General features: G+C 46.6%; 1 protein-coding gene across 8 annotated transcripts in view; it reads left to right on the top strand.

The window, feature by feature from the left end:
• Positions 1-19,074, top strand: part of CADPS (calcium dependent secretion activator) — a 220,138-nt gene that overhangs the window by 179,768 nt on the left and 21,296 nt on the right. For all 8 annotated transcript variants that reach the window (XM_075762315.1, XM_075762310.1, XM_075762314.1 and 5 more), the window contains 6 exons: positions 80-235; positions 3,128-3,275; positions 8,894-8,968; positions 10,043-10,126; positions 15,051-15,083; positions 18,208-18,315. In XM_075762315.1, coding sequence (XP_075618430.1) covers positions 80-235; positions 3,128-3,275; positions 8,894-8,968; positions 10,043-10,126; positions 15,051-15,083; positions 18,208-18,315 — 604 coding nt within the window. The remainder of the gene's footprint in view (positions 1-79; positions 236-3,127; positions 3,276-8,893; positions 8,969-10,042; positions 10,127-15,050; positions 15,084-18,207; positions 18,316-19,074) is intronic.

Here is a 19,074-nt window from a genome sequence, read left to right as displayed (position 1 = left end):
GTTGCAGGAATGGTCTCCACATCAGGTTACAAAAGGCCTGATGCCACTTATGACTTTTGTTCTCATTTTGCCCTGCCAGCAATGGATCAGGCACCTCGGAAGATCTGTTCTGGAAACTTGATGCCCTACAGACCTTCATTCGGGATTTACACTGGCCTGAGGAGGAGTTTGGAAAACACTTAGAGCAACGCTTGAAGCTTATGGCGAGTGACATGATCGAGTCCTGTGTGAAGAGGTACGTGCCCACAGCGAACTAGTCATGTTTCTCATAGAAGCTCACCGGATGCAACTTTTTTTCTGCCTTATTATCAATGAAGCTTCACTTCAACCACCATTTTTTAGTGATGCCAGCTCACCTCTACCCAGCACATGCTGGTGGAAAGCCACCCTATTGCTATGAACTGTGGACTGTCCCGAGCAAGCACTTCTCTGGTGAGACTCTAGAGAGTGCATATTCAAAGTAAAACAATAAACCACCCATTCTTTCGAGCTTTATAGGCAGTTACTTACTTTTGGTGCCGCACGTGAGGGCAAGTCTTTGTAAATGCAGTTTGGTGTCGACGGGGTTGAGTGCTGAAGGCACAGCCCTAAGTAAGATCCCAGCACCCACCTAAAAAACACAGATCCATGAAAAAACAAGCAAAAAAGTGATCCCAGAAAGGGGATATTGTGTAGCTTGGCACACAGCCTTCACATCTGCTGTCAATTGAGAAAAGCTGTTGTATCATCAGCCACATTATAGGATACTCACCTGCAGATCTTCCAAAACAGAGAGGTTTCCTTAAAAAACTTTTAAACACACAGACAGCTGTCATTCTGAAAGCAAAATGTTAAGACTAAACTTCCAGCCTTTCCACAGTCATTTATTTGGCATCAAAGGTGATTAGGCAGGAGGAGGAAATGAACTTTGCATTCCATTGTGCAGAAATTAATAGACAAAGAGATGAACCAAAGGAAAAATGGGTGCCAAATATAGCTAGTACATGCTAATATTAGCTGCAATGTGTGATGTGGCTGTTCTGTACCACAATTGCCTGGCCACTCTGCAAGCGTGAGCGTGGCATTTGTTGTTCGCATGTTCCTCACAGTCTGGCTGTGCAATGTCACCGTAGGAGAGGGCACGTTCGGTCCCTGAGATGTAGGCAGGAGACTCACCCACTGGAAGGCAGACAGCTCGAGGCTTGCTCTCGCACTGTTCTGGAATAAACCCCGATGCATTTTAAGTGCAATGAGACAGTCGTGATGTCTTTGGCATTGAGCAAGTCCCTCTTTATTGCACCTGCTTGTCTCTGGTCCTTTGGCTGGCACGAACGCTGAATTTCAGTTGTCGTCCAGTGGTCAGACCACCCTTTAGGAGCAAACCCAGTGCTGGAGCTCTGCTCTCTGCTCTGCCCCCAGCACCAACAGCAAAACCCTTCTTTTTGCTTTTTTTTTTTTTTTTTTTTTAAATTGGAACCAAGGCACCTTTGTTACACCTGCAGTGCAGGTTATCGCTGCGATGATCTATAGAAATCAGAGCAGGTGAGCTGAGCTGAGCTAACTGGGAAAAATAAGCAAGTTTCCAGGTATGTCTGAGGAAGGGCTTGTGTGCCTGAAAGCCGGGGTTTTTTCCCCAACTTCTTCAACCTTTCTACAAATATGTTGCCCCTCTGTAAAAACCTGGCCCAGCTTGTAATGGTATGACTATATATAATGGTTCTGAGCATAAGTAAGTAGGAGCATGCTCATCTCTGCAAGGAGATGGAAAATCCCAGTCACTTTGGGTCCTTTCAGTAATTATCAAGATTCTAGTCCCCGAGTCCAGGCTAAATCTGGCACTGGTAATTAAATCAGTTCAAATGCCACTGCTGATGTAAACCAATATGCTGCCTTCCCTATTTATATCACCTGCAAACAGGGCCTGGCTAAGGTTTCTTTAGCAATTTCAGTTTGACACAACATTTTTCTTCGCGTCTGTCTCTGAACTGTTGAATACCATGGAGGAGCCACCCCGCCTTCCGCACTCGGTTGTATTTCGGTGCTGTCAGGAAAGCAGCCCTTGCAAGGAAGGCCTGTTTTGCTAATAAATCAGGGCAGGAGGACCTATGTACCAGCTCAGATCTCATCCCAAGAACGGGAGTTTCACATTTGTAAATGAGTTTTCATTTGCATAACCCTTGGGGGATCTTTCAAGATCAGAGTTATTCCTGAGCTGCAGCTGATATTATTTGTTATTTCTAAATTGAAGCTCCTATGTTAATTTGTTGGCAGATTCTGTGTGATGTGATAATTGTTCAGTGTTAGGTTAGATTAGTGAATTACCTCAGGAATCTGCGGAGGGGCTCCAAAGAAAGGCAAGGCAGTGCCCACCAGACTGCAAGTGTTCTCCATGTCAGAGTCACAAATGCCTTGGTGTTTTAAAATACGACACAGGATCAAATCCTGTAGTCTTTGGCCCAGGAAAGCTCTTGGTGTAACACAGTTTGTAACTGCCAGGGATATCAAATTTGAGCTCAGTGAAACTCCGGGAGAGCAGAGAGGTGCGGGCTCGTGCGATGCGTGTGCGTGTGTTCATACGTGCACGACTGTGCCCGTGCACATTGTGCAGACGTACCCTGGTGAGTACGTATGCCTCAGGGAAACCACTTCTATGAACTTGTGAGACAATTAGGAACTTTCAGCAAGCAAATACAATCGTGTAGACCTAAAAATGCAAAGATCTGGCAATGTCCTTTCAGTCAAGCAATGAACAAGTTTCTGTTATTTGCAGTTGATATCATGGAGCAATGGGAGCATCCCTTAATGCATCAGGTTTGCTACTTGTCTGTGGTTATAAATCAACTAATGCAACCAAATTATAGGTGTACATTGGCACTGCTGTTTGTAACATCATCACACTGTTTATCAAGCATGAGAAAGTCATAGTTTCCCTGAAACCGTTGCACACTTTATAAATAGTGTGTATCCTGGAAAGTAGGTTTCCTTTTAAACTGGAAAATCATTTTTAGTAAAAGCACATTTGTAGCAATTGCACTATAATGCTCCCAGCAGCGTTCAGCTTTCTGGTTTGTTGAACGCTTCTCAATATTGTTTCGCATTATTATTATTTAAAAGCAACTGAAATATCTTTTTCTCTTTTCCTTAACAGAACCAGGATTGCATTTGAAGTAAAGCTGCAAAAAACCAGCCGATCAACAGATTTCCGAGTCCCTCAATCAATATGCACCATGTTTAATGTCATGGTGGATGCCAAAGCTCAGTCAACAAAGCTTTGCAGTATGGAAATGGGCCAAGAGGTAAAAATTCAGGTTCTTCCTTTCACAGCTTTTAAAGGCAATTTCATGACATTTCCTATCTCCTGTTGTGCTAGTTTCAGAGGCATTATATCAGTTGTGGATTTAGCCTTCCATATAGAGTGTACAGATGAATCTGCAGGGGGTTGCTCTCAAATAAATCTAATTAATATAAACATTCGGAATCCTTGTCACTGAGGAGTGACTTTTTGCAAGGACTGTGGTGTGCGTAAGGTATCTCTTAGCTTGGTTGATACATGATCATCATATATATTGAGTCATTAACTGCACCTGGGAGCCAGGTGTCAGCAACACGCTTTCTGTAGGTGACTTTTCTGTAGATAAGGAAAACAGAAGTGCCAAGTTGTTGCTGTGATGCTTGTAAGAAAAAAAAAGAAAAAAACCCACAAAAACCAAAACACCAAAATAGTTAACTTCCAAAAGTAGATTGAAATTCCAGCTGCTGTGACTTCCTTGAATATTGGCTATAATCAGCACACTTGATGATGCTGGATTTCCAGGTTCTTAATGACTCAAGTTTCCAAACAACAAACCTGTTTTAATTAATTGCAGATTATTTTTTTTCTTCTGAAGCCATAGTTGCAGGTTGAAGTTTCTGTGGATTGATCTATGAATTAGAAAGACACGGCAACTTGGACTAGGTTAAATGCATCATAATGATCATTTTGCTACAGTGGCTTCAAGCCAAATTAAATATTCCTGTACCAGTCTAGAATAAATGCACAAATACTGTTTGGCTCTCCTATCGTGCTGCTTGTCAGCATTTCCTGGATAAGCCCTTTCACTACAACTTTCCATGGTCAGATTTTGCAGTGAATCGTTGCAAGTTTTTTGGAGTTTTTTAGTTGTTTACCTCACCCTGTTCCTCTGGGAGGACTTGCTCCAAAGGCCACTGGATGCAGCAAGGATCCTTGTCCCAGTGGTGTTTGGATCAAACTCATCTGCTCTTCTTATTTTTTTATATGTTTCAGTTGTGACGTGTTATTTGTGACAGTTGCCTTGCAAGAGACATTTCATACTGCACATCATCAGGTTCTTCCCTCATCTTCCAGCTCAGCAGAGCCAGACCTTGAGTGGGTTTTTGTTGTCCAAGCCTGGACATGAACCTCTCTACCATTTTCTGCTCCATATTCATACCCATTTATCTCCCCAAATCCCTCAGCCTGCAGCTGCTGCAACATCTGCCCTGGCATCAGCCAGGAAGGGCCATGGTTGCAATGCTCCCCATGGAAAACCAGGATCAAACCCTTGTGCATTATACTAGCACAGTCCCAGGGGACAGGGACATTTTAGAGATCAAGCAGACCCTGATACCATGACAGAGCAAGATCATTGCATTCATAAAGCTGTCAGGTTAAGTACTGAGATGGCATGAGGCTGGTACCATCAGCTGCATCTGGATATAGTGTGACTGGGCACCCGCTGCATCTCTCCCTGCTAACTTGTGATGCTCTGTGCTTGCCACAGTTTCCTTCAATTTTTGAGCGTCCGTCACGTTGCACATTCGGCCTGAGTCAAACTGCAAGTGAGAGGGGAGCGGGCGGCAGCGCGGTTGTTTCTCCGCCATTCTCAGCTGCAGCGGGGATTAGCTCTGCAAATCTGCCTGTGCCGCTTCAAGAAGGTGTTCGGTACGGCAGCTCGGAGACAGCCTGACTCCTGTGGCAAGCAGCAGTTGCTGGGGCATGAGGTTTTTAACAGATAGCTGAACTAACAGACCTGTAAAGCAGATGTAAATTATCAGTGCATAAGTTACCATTTAGGGCTGCAGAATTTTATACACCCGCCTTTTTTCTTTTCTTCCTTTTCATGAGTGTTCCTACCTCCCCCTCCATTCGCTCATGCCACTCCGTATTTCTGCCACCTCCATCTCCTCCTCTCGAAGCTGTCTAAACCTGTCCACTGAGAGGGTCATGCTGGGGGGGGTAGAGGTTAAGGTATAGATCTGTCGTTGCAGCCCGTGAGGGAAGGACAGAATGCCAGCCCACCTCTTCCAGTCCCCAGTGGAAATGATGAGACAGTCGGATAGGCAGCGGAAGGATGAGAAACCGAGTTTTGAACCTGTGTCTTCCTCCATAATTTGGGGAGCCGGGTCTGTGCATCGTGGAGTGCCTCTGTCCCCCCATCCCCACCACTGCCGCGGCTGCCACGTGGCTGCAAAACCGCGTGGTCCCTTTGCAGACAGTTCAAAAGCGGCAAGAAGGGCTCACGTTGCCCACCGCGGTGTTCAGGCAGGGGCTTTGCCCAGACCTAACTGGAGAAGACGTTTTTGTTCGAAACAAACCACTGATTTTTCTGATGGTGCAAGCTGTACATGGGCAGAGACTCTCGAGACGTTATGTGACCTCGCTCCTACGGGTTCCCCCCACCCCAAAGCCCTTCCCTTTAAGACCACCCTCAATTACCCTCGCTTGAACAGATACTTGAATGCATTTTGCAAGCATTTCCCCGTGAAACAAACACCCATCATTTCATTTCCATTTCCTTGTCTCTAAAGGCAGCTGTTAAAACATTTGGTAAACATACTTTACCATCTTAAATATTTATTTTTCCTCTGAATTTTTAATACATCTAAGGGGATAAATGTATGTATTAAATGTTTCTCAGTTGGTCTAGTATGTTTCTATTTAATATCTAAGGTCAGATGGTCCTTAGAGAAATACAACGTACACACAATCTGTTACATGACAAGGCAAGATACTCATCACATAAAGTCAAGTTGAATCATTGTAGTGCACTGATTATGGATTGTAATAATTGAGCTAATAGAAAGCTGCGATGAACTCGATCGAAAGCAGGGACTAGGCTGGGTAAAGCAAACCAGTTATGCGATCTTTAACCTCGAGTGTTTTCATAAGAAATGTAGAAGGAGCTGCTAGAAACGCTGGTTTACAAGCCAGGCGTCTGTGAAAGCAGCACCAGGCAGTCGTTTTCCAAACCGCCGCCTTCTCCGACCCCGTCCTGGCCGGGGTTCGTCTTCCCAAGGTGGAGCTGGGGCTGCGGCACCGGGGCGCAGGGTGCACGTCACTGCGCCTGCTCAGGGCAGGACCACAGCCTCACGGGTCCTATTCTGCGTGGTCCCTGGCACCAGGTTTGAGTCTGCCCGAGGGACAGCAGCCACAATGGGAATGAGCGGTCAGAGCCCTACCTTGGTCCGTGCACAGGGTCCTCTCCTGCTCTCAGAGCTGCAGTTTTATTCCATCAGGGCTCTTAATTGCTTTTAAAACAAGCTTTTAATTGCAAAATCCATCGGTCAGTGCATTTCACAGTGTACTGCTTTGCATGTAGCTAGCCATTTTTGAGTTAAAACTCATGTTTTACCCAATTAAAGTAGTTAGCTAAATCCTTGGTTGCAAGATCTTCCACACACACAGAAAATGCAGCAGCAGCAGGAAAACATCATGGGGAGGACACCGGCAATGTGTGCACAACCCCTTCTTCACCTCCCTTAGGAGATCCTGGCTGTGTACGCTGAGGACATCAGCAGCTCCATCCAGCTGGTACAGGTCCCTGTCACCCCGCAGCTGCATCTCCAGCTGTGCTGGGAGCAGCCAGGTCGATCCTGGGAGCTGATAAGGCCTAACTCTGCGTTAAACAGATTCATCGTAATCTGATCCCTAGAAGGGACTCGTATATGTCTTGACCTGCAAAGCAGGACACAGAAATGGGAAATGCAAATATCACTTGCTTGTTCACATGTGGTTTGTTCCTCTGGGTGGGCCCGGCAGACTGCAGCCTGTGGCACGGTGGTGCCAGCCTGTCCTCCTGCGTGGGTGAGGCTCTGAGTGGCCCCAGACAGGACTGTGGCCGGGATGTGCTGCACCATGTACCCCTGCCTGCCCGCCCTCCCTGCCCGCCCTGCCCGCCCTGCCTGCCCTGCCTGCCCTGCCCCTGCAGCAGGGCTCACCCCAGGGCGCATCCATCCCTGGCCAAGGGTGTGCAGCTGCCCCAACGCTGAACCCTGCCTGTCGACAGCCGGTTGCCTTCCTCTTCGAAGCGAAATAAAACCGTAAGAGACCGTCAGCAGTTAGGTACAATCCGGTCCCTTCCCCCTGTTTTACTGCCTGCAAATACTACAGGTAGCGATCTCTGATATTTCACTGAAAGGAGATTTTGATCACGTTTCATTTTCCATTGCTTGTTGTTTCTGTGCATGATGCTGCTGTTCTCATATGCCCCCTTTTTTTTTAAAGATTTTGGTTTATTTATTGTTTATCTTCATATGTTCTTTTTCCTGTCTTTTGCACTTTCCTCTTTATTTCTGTCCCCAATCATCTGAAAAGTTTGCTAAAGAGTGGGTAAGTAAGTCTGTCCTACTTTTATTTTATTTTTTCCAAATTCTTGTTTTAATACGTTACTGTCATAGAAAAAGATCCCCAAACTGTAGAGCAGATCAGACACTGAGACCAACATTTAGCATTTGTAAAGCCCTCGCAGTCTTCCTTCACAAAGTCTGATTAGTATTTAAAGCAGATTTGTCTCTTTCAATGTGATTTGATGTTAACATTTTAAAACAATATTAATGCCAAGTGGTAATGAATATAGTGACTAGCACCAGTGCTTGAAATGTTTGACTGAAAAATCAAATGTTTTGTGTTGGAAAGCAGTCATAATCAGTATTTTCTCAGTCCATTGAAAATAAGAATATACTGTATGTTTTCACTAATTAAATCTTGTATTGGAAACAGGTCTTTTCTAAATTAGTAGAAGACTGTATTTTAGTACCTATTCTAGCCATATTGCAGCTGATTGCATCAGAGCTCCCAAGCTAAGCAAGGTTTGGCATGTGCAGAAATTCGGTTGAAGACTCAGAACCGGAGATGCTGCAGGTGCTGGCGTTGGTCAGCCGGTTCTGAGCTCGTGCCGCAGGATCTGCTAACAGCCAGGGCTCGGGGCTGTGCTGCCTGCTGGCTTTTGCACGGGACAGAAAGACCCATCTTGCTTTGTCGGGTGTTTTTTCAATCTGTACTATAGTCACTGAGCAAAGCGTTTCAAGGAGCGCTTAATTTGAGCCATGTGCCCGCTGAGCCCAGTGTGTAACACAGGTTCCAGTGCTTTGCTGCAGTAGATGGGAAGGGTGCAACGTCATCCCCAGTGGCTCAACCCATTGCAAGCTCCCCCGGTGCAGCCAATCCTCCCCGCTCCCCTTCCGAGGGCTGTGGGGTTTGCGGTGCCCTAGGCGAGGGCTGCCCGTTTCCCTCCGGTGACAGGCGTATCTCATTGTCGAGTGCGACTCGTGCAAAATGAGCAGGATAGTGCCCGCAGAACTGAAGCAAAAGGACTTCGGGGTGTCTAGGAGCACCGGGTGTTGGTGCTTCCCCTCCGACGTGTGCGTGTGGCTCCCGAGCTGCGGGCACACAGAAGAGGGCAGGGTTTGCCCATGCTTTACAAACTGAGGTAAGGTTCTCCTGAATTCAAGGTCTCTCCTACAGGTGTAAGTCATCACCGGCCACTGTAGTGGAGCACAGGGTAATAAGCTGCATAATTCTTCAGTTTAATGCTGCATATTGTGATTTACCAAGGGAAGAGGCAGACAACTGTAGAGCTCTTGCCAGTGATCAATGCTAATATTTTCCTCCCCTTCTCCTTTTGTTTTTCTTTAGCACCAGTACCATTCAAAAATAGATGAACTAATTGAGGAAACCGTCAAAGAAATGATAACACTCCTAGTGGCAAAGGTAACCTTCGGCTTCAGGTGAAGTGATTCACTGTTAACATTGCGTTTTTAATATGTGCGTTTCCATTAAAATGTGACACATTAAGATGTTGAATTGGCTTCTTGTTTCTCACAGGCAAGATCATACATCTCCCAGTCCTTTCATGGTGACTCTTTGATGATTAGGAGCTGCGTGAGATGTAATAGGCTGCTAGCAGGATTGCCATACTGGGCCAGAAGTGGTTTTAAGGAATGGCTGTTATGTTGATGGGGTAACACCCCGTGGTCAGCATCACCCCACGGCACTGGGGGTAGCTGCAGTCAGGGGGTGGCACTGCTAAATGCTGCTGCGTAGATGTTGGGGTGGCACGCGGAGGTGGTCACCACTCCTACGCGTAAGGTTGTGCGGACAAAATAACTTATCTTGTGCAAGATCACCATATGCTCTTCTAAGAAATTAATTTAGAGGTGACAGTAGTGGGAAATACACTCCAAAATGTCAGGTTTAATTGTTTGGAAATTGTTTTTCACCAGAGTCGGCTCCTCTAGCTCAGCTGCCAGCATTTCCCTTGGGTTGTTGTGTAGGTCTGGTGTGCTGCGCTAACACAGAGGGGAGCTGGTACGTAGGGAGAAAGATGGTGGGGTGTGTTTTCCTCTAGTTTCAAACTTTCTGAGAACAAGTCATCCCTATTATACAGTGGAGACCTTTAAACATAATCCACCAACATATGCCAGTTCGATTCTCCTGCAAGAATACCCAGCTAACTGTGTGCTTGACACTGCGTACTGGGAGCAAGAACCACCGGCTTCCCCACCCGGAGAGGCTGTGCTGGCTTCCCCACACGCTGCACCCACCTCCTGTCCCCCACATCACCCATGACACCGAGGGGTGATTCCCACCCAGCGAGAGGTGGACCATGCAGCACCCAAAAGGCAGTGGTCCTTTCTCTCTGCTCCTCGGCCTGCTGGGCTCAGGGACAGATTGTCCGTTCCTTTGGCAATGCTGAGAGCTCCACTCGCTTCTTTGAAGCTGATGCTGATTTTTACACCCTTGTTCAATTATTAAAAATAATTGCAATATTTTTTGTCTTCTTAGTTTGTCACCATTTTGGAAGGAGTCTTGGCCAAACTGTCTAGATACGATGAAGGAACTTTGTTTTCTTCTTTCCTGTCATTTACTGTAAGTAGAGACAATATTTTCCTTTCTTCTTTTTTTTTTTTTTCTGAGTTGTAATCTCCTGCTCTCCCAGGACTAGATCAGCTAGTAATAATTCTGCCATTCTGTGTTGTTTGAGCACTGTAACTCCCACATGAACAGACAACCCGTATGCAGATACACTTAAACACCCAAGAAGCATAGGCCATCGTATTGTAGCACAGAGTAAAGCATCTCCAGTCATCGCTCAGGCTGGTGGAGTTTATTCTGTTGAGGATGCATATGAAGTTGAAAAAAATCATTGCGCTGTACACACAATTTCCCTAACTAAAGGAGTTGCTTCATTGCCACCTTACATGACGGGCATGTTCCTTTCATTCTCCTGGCCGTAACAGTGACCATCTTAAGCAGTAAAAAACAAAAGAAGGGAGATCCAGGGAATGCCTTTGTGTTTCTAAAAGAGAACAAGGTAGGGAGAAATGCCATGAGGTTACGCAGCACAATGTGCTTCTCACGCCACGTTTCTCCCTAACATTGCAGAACCAATCCACAGCTCATCACATTACGTATTTCCTAGAAAGGTACAGGACAAGAACCATATCCATACAAAATTGGCCTCAGTATCCACAAGGGTTTAGCAATCTGAGCTGTATTCCAGAACAGTGTTGTGACAGCTTCTTAGGACAAACACATAGCAGCTGATTTCCAAAGGTCTTCTGAAAAGGCGTGCCAGAAAGTTTACAAGAGCGTCTGTTTGCAAGCGTGGCTTCTCTTAGCTCGGCTCACAGACAGGTGTGCACCCAAACGCATGCGTCTGGGGTTGCTTGGAAAGTCGCGGTAACATTTTCACCCGCTGCCTGCCTGCGCAGCCTGTCCTGCACTCACGTGTTCACGGACACTGGGCAGGAGGCAGAAGGCGCTGCTCTGCAAACTGGAAATGCTCTCCAAAATGTCATTCAGGAGTTGTCTTAGCTACTCATAATTGTCAGTTCTTTGCTATTCCTGGGCCCTTTTTGCTGAGTTTGAGGTAGTTTTGTAGGATCTGTTTGGAAGTGGGGATGGATGTAGGAAGACTCACCAGGTAAGGCAAGAAACTCTGCCCAGAGGCAGCTGTGTGCAATCAAAATCTGGCAGCTTATCTAAACTGCTGCAAACTAAGTGTCCCAGGTTTTCAGATGTGCTGGAGAAGGAGCGGAAGGGAGGGTGTCCCACCCGCTGCCCCGCAGTGCAGCTCTTCTCCCAGGATAACTCTGGTGTGGTTACAGCCCCGGGGCTGTGCTCGCCCCAGCTCAGGGGGATGCAGGGGATGGCTTGGGGTGGATACCTTCCCTCCTTCCAGTGCTGCGGAGAGTTAGGAGATGCTCGCGTGCCAGCAGCAGAGGATGTGGAGGCGGCAGCTTTTCAGGCATCGGAAGTACCAGCATCAGCCCGGGTAGACAGTGTAACGTGCAGCCCTTCCTTCTCCGTGAATCCAAGCTGTTCCTCGGCTGATGCTGCGTTGCTCCCACATCCTACTGTTTACGCTGCCGAGTGCTGCTCCCTTCGATTGCGGAGTGAACCCCCGGGCCGTGCTCCAGGTCTGGGTGCCCTTGATGACGCAGCATGTAGGTGCATGGGAGTCAGGCGTCCTCACCCTGCTGCTCCTCGGACACTTACTGACAATGAACTGCCCCAGCAGCAGCAAAAAGGTCTGTCCCGCTCTGACAGCCCCGCAGCCTCTGAGCCTGGCCCCACAGCTTCAGTTTCCTGAGTTTCCAGCCGGGAGGGGATGTGCACCCAGATAGTTACTGTGCTGGAGAGTTGTGGCATCTGCACATCCCCAGGAAGGTGCTGAGCCCTCACCCCCAGCAAGGAGACTGGGTGCATTTTAGAGGACCAGGATTGCTCCTTTCTGGGCAAGGGATGTCTCTTGCTGTGGCCCCCTTGTTTGCTGGGAGCCACTGGGCAGCACCGGCCGCAAGAGGAGGCTGAGGGACAGCCCTGACCCCTTTGGCACTGGGCTTAGAAAGTCTCCCTTCCCTGCAGTAGTAATGTGATTTGCCGTGTTTGGTGTTTGCAACGATAAATAGAGAAACTCTCTCTTGTTACAGCATGCTTGCACCACCTCCCACGTTTTCGCTGTCTGAACAAATACAACAAAGTGTGATGGTCCAAGCCGCTGAGCTCTAGAAAGCATTAGTCTCCCACCCCCTTCCACCGACTTCTTTCATCGCGTGTTTTCCAGGCGCTCTGCAAGTGACATGTAATCAGGGGTCTTGTGACAGACAGTTTTATCACCTAGTAGGATATCCTCATTTCCAATTCTTGCCTCGAAATTCAAAATAAAATTAATGCATCTGTTGTCCTAATAAATTCTCACTAGCCACTTCTCCTTGCAGAGCACTTTGGGAGGAAAATACCCTTCTAAATTTGGCCAGACTTTTTTTTTTTTTTTTTTTCTGTTTGTTGCTACATTTAAGTGCATCTCGACGGCAGCAGCCCAGGCCCTGGCTGGGTGTCTGCATGTGCAGATCCACTGAGTCACAGGAATGACAGCTGCTAAAATTCCCTTTAAACTGGATGGCCTCTGTAGGCGGAGAGTTACACCTACGGTAATTAAAACTAAAGACTGCATATTACCCAAGGGAGACAGAAGTAAAAGATCTTATTTTTGTTCTGCACAAAATTTGTATGGTAAACTGAGACGTTTCATGGCAAAGTCACATACTTTGTGAAAAACGGCAGCCTAGCAAAAATCACACAACATCCGGCAGTTTGGAAATTTTACTAAATGTAGCCAAATCTGAGTTTAAAGAAAAACAAGTAATTATTCTGATTAAAGGGGAGTGGGCAGGAGAAGCAGCTCAGTTTTTTTGTGGGTGGAGGGGGGAGATCGCAGGAAGCCGGCTGAGTTATTCTTGTCGCCTCTTGGCTTTGGGGAAGAAGGCAGCTTGAGACGGTGGCGCTAAGCTGGACCTGAGTGCTAAATCCGTGCTCAGATTGCAGGTTTCCTGCGGTGCCGCTGCATTACTTCATGCTCTGTGTGATACTGGACGATACAGGTGCTTGGCACGGTGCAGCGCTGAGCACGGACCCCGGCTTGAATTCTGCAGGCTTTCAAGCCACTTCATTTTCTGAGCTGTCCTCCCGGTTGTTTAGCTTTGCTGCTCAGAAAAAGAGCTCTTTTGGAGCTAGCTTGGCTAGCCCTGCCTGCGGCTGCTCCACACCGGCGTGGGTGTGCCGTGACTGCCTGCTCCTCCGGAGCTGCAGCCGTTGGCCGGGCTCCAGCTGCCTTCGCGCATGGAGGTTGGGGCTCCTCCGCTCCCGTTTGGCAGGAGCAAGGGATAGCGCTTCGCTACCTCCCAAGAAAGTTGTGAGGATAAATGCAGTGAAAGGGCGAGGTGTCCAGACAGGCGGCTGGAAACGGGGATACCTGGAGGAGAGACGAGCGTTCGCTCTTCATTAGGAGCGAGGGCTTAGCGCTGATTTTGCTACCTCCTTCATAAACTCGTGTGCTGGGACGTGCCGCGTCCCCCTCCATCCCCTCCAACAGCCAGACCCTGGGTCGCATCGTGGCGGCAGGCGCTCGGCACCCTCCTCCTGCCCTCCCCTCTGTTCTTGCCCCCCGGCTCGGCAGCCCGGGCGCTGCCAATACTTGCAGCGTTCACCTCGGCAATTACCACCAGTCTGGTCTTTTGTATCGCCTCATTGTGCTTAATTATGCACCCCCCACACACACCATATGAGTGCTTCCACCCACTCTCACATTCTGTCTCACACATACATTCATTCTCTCATTCGGGACACATAATTTATTCATCCCAAGATGCAACTGTGTGCGTGTTATATTTAGGCTGTTTTAATGGTAGCTTTAGAAATATTTAAAAGCAGGTGAGCTTTTACACCCAAACAAAGATGGCCGGCAACGCTTACCCTAATTAAAAGCAGAAGCGTTGTGGAAAATCCCAGCCGTACTCTTTCTAGACACAGTGCCTTATGCTACAGTGGGAAAAAGGTCTCTCTGGCCAGCTGGGCACTGCTCAGTTGGAAAAGTTGGCCCTGACGTTGGGGGCCACCCCACCTCCCGTGCCAGGCGATGCGCACCCCGCTGCGTGGCAGACCAGAGACAAAGTAAATTTGGGGTCTTGCAGCCCCCGCCAGCTTGTGAGGACACCGCAGAGTGCAGCATCCGCCCTCTGATGCCCTCCCTCAAATAACATCTTTTGAAAGCAGGGAGGAGATCATAGGAAACTCTGATGTAGCTGTTTGTGGTCTGGGAGGCAGAAAAGCTTTGGGGCGCTTCTCTGTGGCATGGAGTGAGCACGCCGCCCCAACACGGTCTGCCAGCTCCTGCCAGCTCCTGCCAGCGTCACGGCCAGCAAAAAGGTGGAAAGTAATGTCCCAGGCTGCAGTCTGCAAAGCTGGGAGAAGCACACCGGGGCCAGGACTGTGGGCAGGGGGCAAAATTAGGGTCCTTTTGGTGCTTTCTTGTGGCCGCCTTGGTGCAGGAGCCTGCCAGCCTCGCCATGCCATCGTGCCCCCGCTGCCAGGGGAGCCCCCACGGTCCCCGGGATGCGGCTCCCGACGGGAGAGACACGCGCTGCCTTCGGAGACACGTGGCATCGGGCGGAGAACGAGGCCTCCGAAGAAAATAACGATGTCTACTTACGAACCCCATCTTCCCCCGCTCGCTGAAGTAGAAGAGGGAGAAGCACAACTCCCACACTATCATCTGTTGCTATTAGAGCTTTAGCAGCAGTAAAGTTACCTCTCCAAAACAACAACAACAAAAATACTGCCCTTGCCTATTCTTTTAGACAGGAAACATAGTTTTTATCACCCTTTTTCCCCCACTCAGCATTATGTTGTCCCAAGTCTTAATTGGAGAAGTTCTTATGGGTGTTTAAAGAAAAATCAAAGACCTGAAAATGTACTGATGGTGTAAACTCTCTTCTTGTTCCTTTTACAGGTGAAGGCCGCTTCCAAATACGTGGATGTACCCGTAAGCACAATTTAAACAACTTCTGTCATAGTAATTTGCATCGTGCTTTGGTTTATGGCATGTGTAGCAACCCACGTTATGCATTAACAGCCAAGATTGAACCATGGGCCTTCACACTTCTAACATTTGAACTGGAAAGAATATCTCCATGACGTTAATAATGAGCAGTTACCCTCTTATGGAGACTTACAAGGCTGTTTAGGCAATAATTTGCAGATGGTGTCAAAAAGGTACCATATTTATGCAATTGGCTTGTATCACATTTAAAAAAAAATTGGGAGCAGTGCATTCTGTTAATTCTTCATTTGGACTTGTACAAATACAGTATAATTTCCAAACAAAAAGGTCCAGACATGTTAGAACTGAGCCAACACACATCTAACACATTAGCTAATCTATTTTATTTTTGTTCTTCTAATTGTTGGTTTATTTTACTCTTTCGGAAAATGACTTTTTTATTACTTTGGGGAAATGGTGATGAGCTAGCAACATGTGTTTGGGAAATTGTTAATGAAAATAATTTTTTCCATTTTTCTGTAATTGGTATAGGAAAACTGTACATCGTCTCCTCTAATTAGACCTTGATTCATAAGGAAAAGAGCCCTTAATGTTCTTAGACAGAGCACTTAACTTGCCAGAAATTTACATTTAAATTGAGTTGAAGTGTAATATATGAATGTTGGCTGGAATAAGGGGTTACTGTAACATTTACAGGCAGAAAGATCCTGAGCAATTTCAAATGAAAAAAACGTAGATCTTAATATACCACACCAGTTCCTGCATCCAGTTAGACTGGGCAGTGTAAATCAAGAATAACTCAATTGAGTTTGATGACCTGTATGTATAATGTATATATGTACATTTAATGCGGATGCGATTGCTCTGCATGCTGTCACATGACAACATGATAAATTTATCAGACATCTTGGACCACATCATCTGTGTTCAGTGTTTCTATCCCGTTAGCCCAAAAGAAACATTTCCTACCAAATTGCTGTACCTTTAGCCCAGCGTGAGGAAGAGAAACTCTTGAACAGTAAGAGATCTTGCTTGGTTTAAAATATCCCAGTGCAGAGATCGGCATCCTGTTCTCTTAAAGTAATAGAAAAAAGATACTGAGAGCATTAGAAAGAGAGACTCAGAATTCATTTCTAGCCCTAGAAAATGTGGAGATCTGTCAGTTAAAGCTCCTCGTTGTTCAAGTGCATCTTAAATATGTAGTCATCAGGAATTTGAGCACAGGATATTTATTTTAAGTAACTTTTAGGGTAAAGCATGGCCTTCTCTGAGGCCTCTACGTTCCTGGAAAGTAAAGCATCTCTAGGGAAGCAGCCTAGGTAAAATGCTATATAACGTCTTCAAGCTTTTCCAAAAGCATTTTCTCATTGTACCTGGGCGACCCTTGGGAGGTCCTCAGCATTGCGGCCATGCGGGAGGAGCAGGGTCTGCTCCCATCCTCAGGCGGTCTGGTTCTTGCATAAAATAGAGCAGAAGTACTCATCTGGGTTATTTTGTGGTTGTTTCCTCACCTCCCCCTGGAAATGAAGCCACATTACAACAGCTTTTCTTGACCGCCCCAAAATTTTTGATGAAATCAACCACCAGCCCCACAGAGCTCCCAGACCTTTGCGGGAGGATGCCCCATGGTCTGTGAGCCACTGCCTTTCTGGGGGAAGGAGGAAGAAAAACCTTTTTTGTTAGAGGCTCCTCTTTTAGAGGATGGAGGGAAAATCCTGGTGTTGAACAGAAAACCATTGGTTAAATCTAATTCCGCAAACGCCATTGCAATTGTTTGGGTACAAACCAATCCATTTAATGCCACCTTGAAATGGGCACGATCGGTGTGCTGAAAATTGCTTGAAAGTGTAACACTTGACTACTGCCACATTTGTGTTGTCCTCATTGTTTTTCAAATTAATACCTTGTCATTGTTGCAGTAGGTGTTAAGAAATGTTACTGGCTTCCCAAGGGCCAAGCACTGGCCCTTTGCTTGATAATTGTTTGCTTTGTGTTAAAAAACTCCCTTCCTACTGCTTTCCAAACTGTCCTCATTTTCACCCTGGAAATTACACAGATGTGTTAACTAACTTCAATTTGCAGCGGCTGACAATCGTATCTTGCAAAGAAATGATACTCTCTGATCTGAGGTAAATCACAGTAATAGAAACTAATGACACTAGTTATTACAAACTTACAATGTGCCATGGAAATTTAAGATTTTGTGGCAGCTCTTGTAATGACTCATGTTACAGTATTTTAATGGATTTCCTTTGAGGTAAGTTTGATTCCAATATATCAAGCAATGTGAACGCAAACAGGATTTATTTTTTTTTAAGTATTTTCCTTTCCACCTGCCTCAATTCCCATTTTTGATAAAGAAATACTGTTACCCTAAAATCTTGCATGCTTGTAGGTTGCTGTTTAAACTCAGTTAAATTCTGCAGAGAGCTGTAGAGATGTGACAGCACAGGGAGGCTTTCTGCAGTTTAGCAGCGGCTTAAACATTCCTGTAGACATACATTCCCTGACTTACCACTTACCCAATTTATTCTTAAGAGCAGCACTACATGTGAGCTAAAGTCAGGGGTCTACACAGAAAAAGAAAGGTGATTTTGGCATGCCTTCTGCAACACCAGCTGCTTACTGCACACATCCTCACACCGTAGAAGAAGACCCAAGAGCCCAGCTCTGGCTGTTAGCTTTCTCCCTTCAGAAACCAGAGAGCTTGCATAGAGAAGATCACCCAAGAAAGCCACAAGTCCCCAGCCCGGCTCGCTGGTTCACTCATTAGGTCAACAGCACCAAAGGTAGCAAGACAACTTCCCGGCATCGGTATGTCGAGGAAGAACTTTATTCCTCCGACCAGCTTCGCTCTAGGCCAAAGAAGAGAAAGAGCAAGCGTCTTTGCATGGTCTTCTGCTGCACACAGTGTTTTGCTGGGTGCGGGGCACAAAGCAGCGGGACTCGGTGTCCGACAGGTAAGGAAAGCGCAAACTGCAGGAGGACAGCAGGAGATGGAGGAGAAGGAGAAGCAGCGATGAGGCTACACAGAGGAGCTGCCCCCGGCGCAACTATTCACGTTTCTCTCTCTCTTTCTCTCTCTCTTCTTCTCTCCCCCATGCAGAAGCCGGGGATGGATGTTGCTGATGCCTATGTGACATTTGTCCGCCACTCTCAGGATGTCCTGCGTGATAAGGTCAATGAGGAGATGTATATAGAAAGGTTATTTGATGTAAGTAAATGCCTTCTCCTCCTTGGACACCAAGCAGGAGAGACCCAAAATGTGACAAAATAAGACAGGAGGATAAGTCACATTTTGAGAAAATTTATTGGTTATAGCTTTAAAAAATAAATAAATCTTTCCTTTCTTTCTGACTAAGGCTCGTATCTGCTCTCTGCCTGCTTTAAATCTCTACTCCAGTCTACTGTGTCTTGGTCTGTCTGTGTGTGGATTTTAAGGGAACAGCATCTTCTCAGAGAGCCCTTTACTATGTTTAAGCTTGTGGAAAATCTCTCTGTAACAGAACATCTCGGTCATTGTTCTCACTGTTAAAATTTGAGCCGGGTTTTTGGCAGATGCATTTGCTAAGGGCTATCTCTTCTGCACATTTTGCAGTGTGTCTCATTGACAAGCACTCCAAAACTGACAGCAAATTAAGTGTACTAAATTTTAATTTTAAAAACTAACCAAGACAGAGCTGATTAGGAATGGGCTTTGGTATTTCGGGAGGACCACCTTGTGGTGTCTGACACCAAAGGTAAAGTTGAGACATGGTCTCCTTGATGAAGGTGGCATGGTAGGAACTGACCCAGATGTTCAGAGCTATTTTTCTGTTGCACAAGATAAATTCATTGGACTGTAAGAGAACAGTGACCTGTGATGCCCGTTTGTTTTGGATTTGGATGCATGTTAACCGGTATCTCTGTTTCTGTTGCTCTTGTTGCGTTACAGCCTTTCTGTCCTTGTAGCTGTTCTATAGCGAAGGTTTTC

This window comes from Balearica regulorum, chromosome 10, assembly GCF_011004875.1.
Source record: "Balearica regulorum gibbericeps isolate bBalReg1 chromosome 10, bBalReg1.pri, whole genome shotgun sequence".
Classification (NCBI taxonomy): Eukaryota; Metazoa; Chordata; class Aves; order Gruiformes; family Gruidae; genus Balearica; species Balearica regulorum.
The sequence above is the reverse complement of the archived record's forward strand: the minus strand, read 5'-3'. Positions and strand labels throughout refer to the sequence as shown.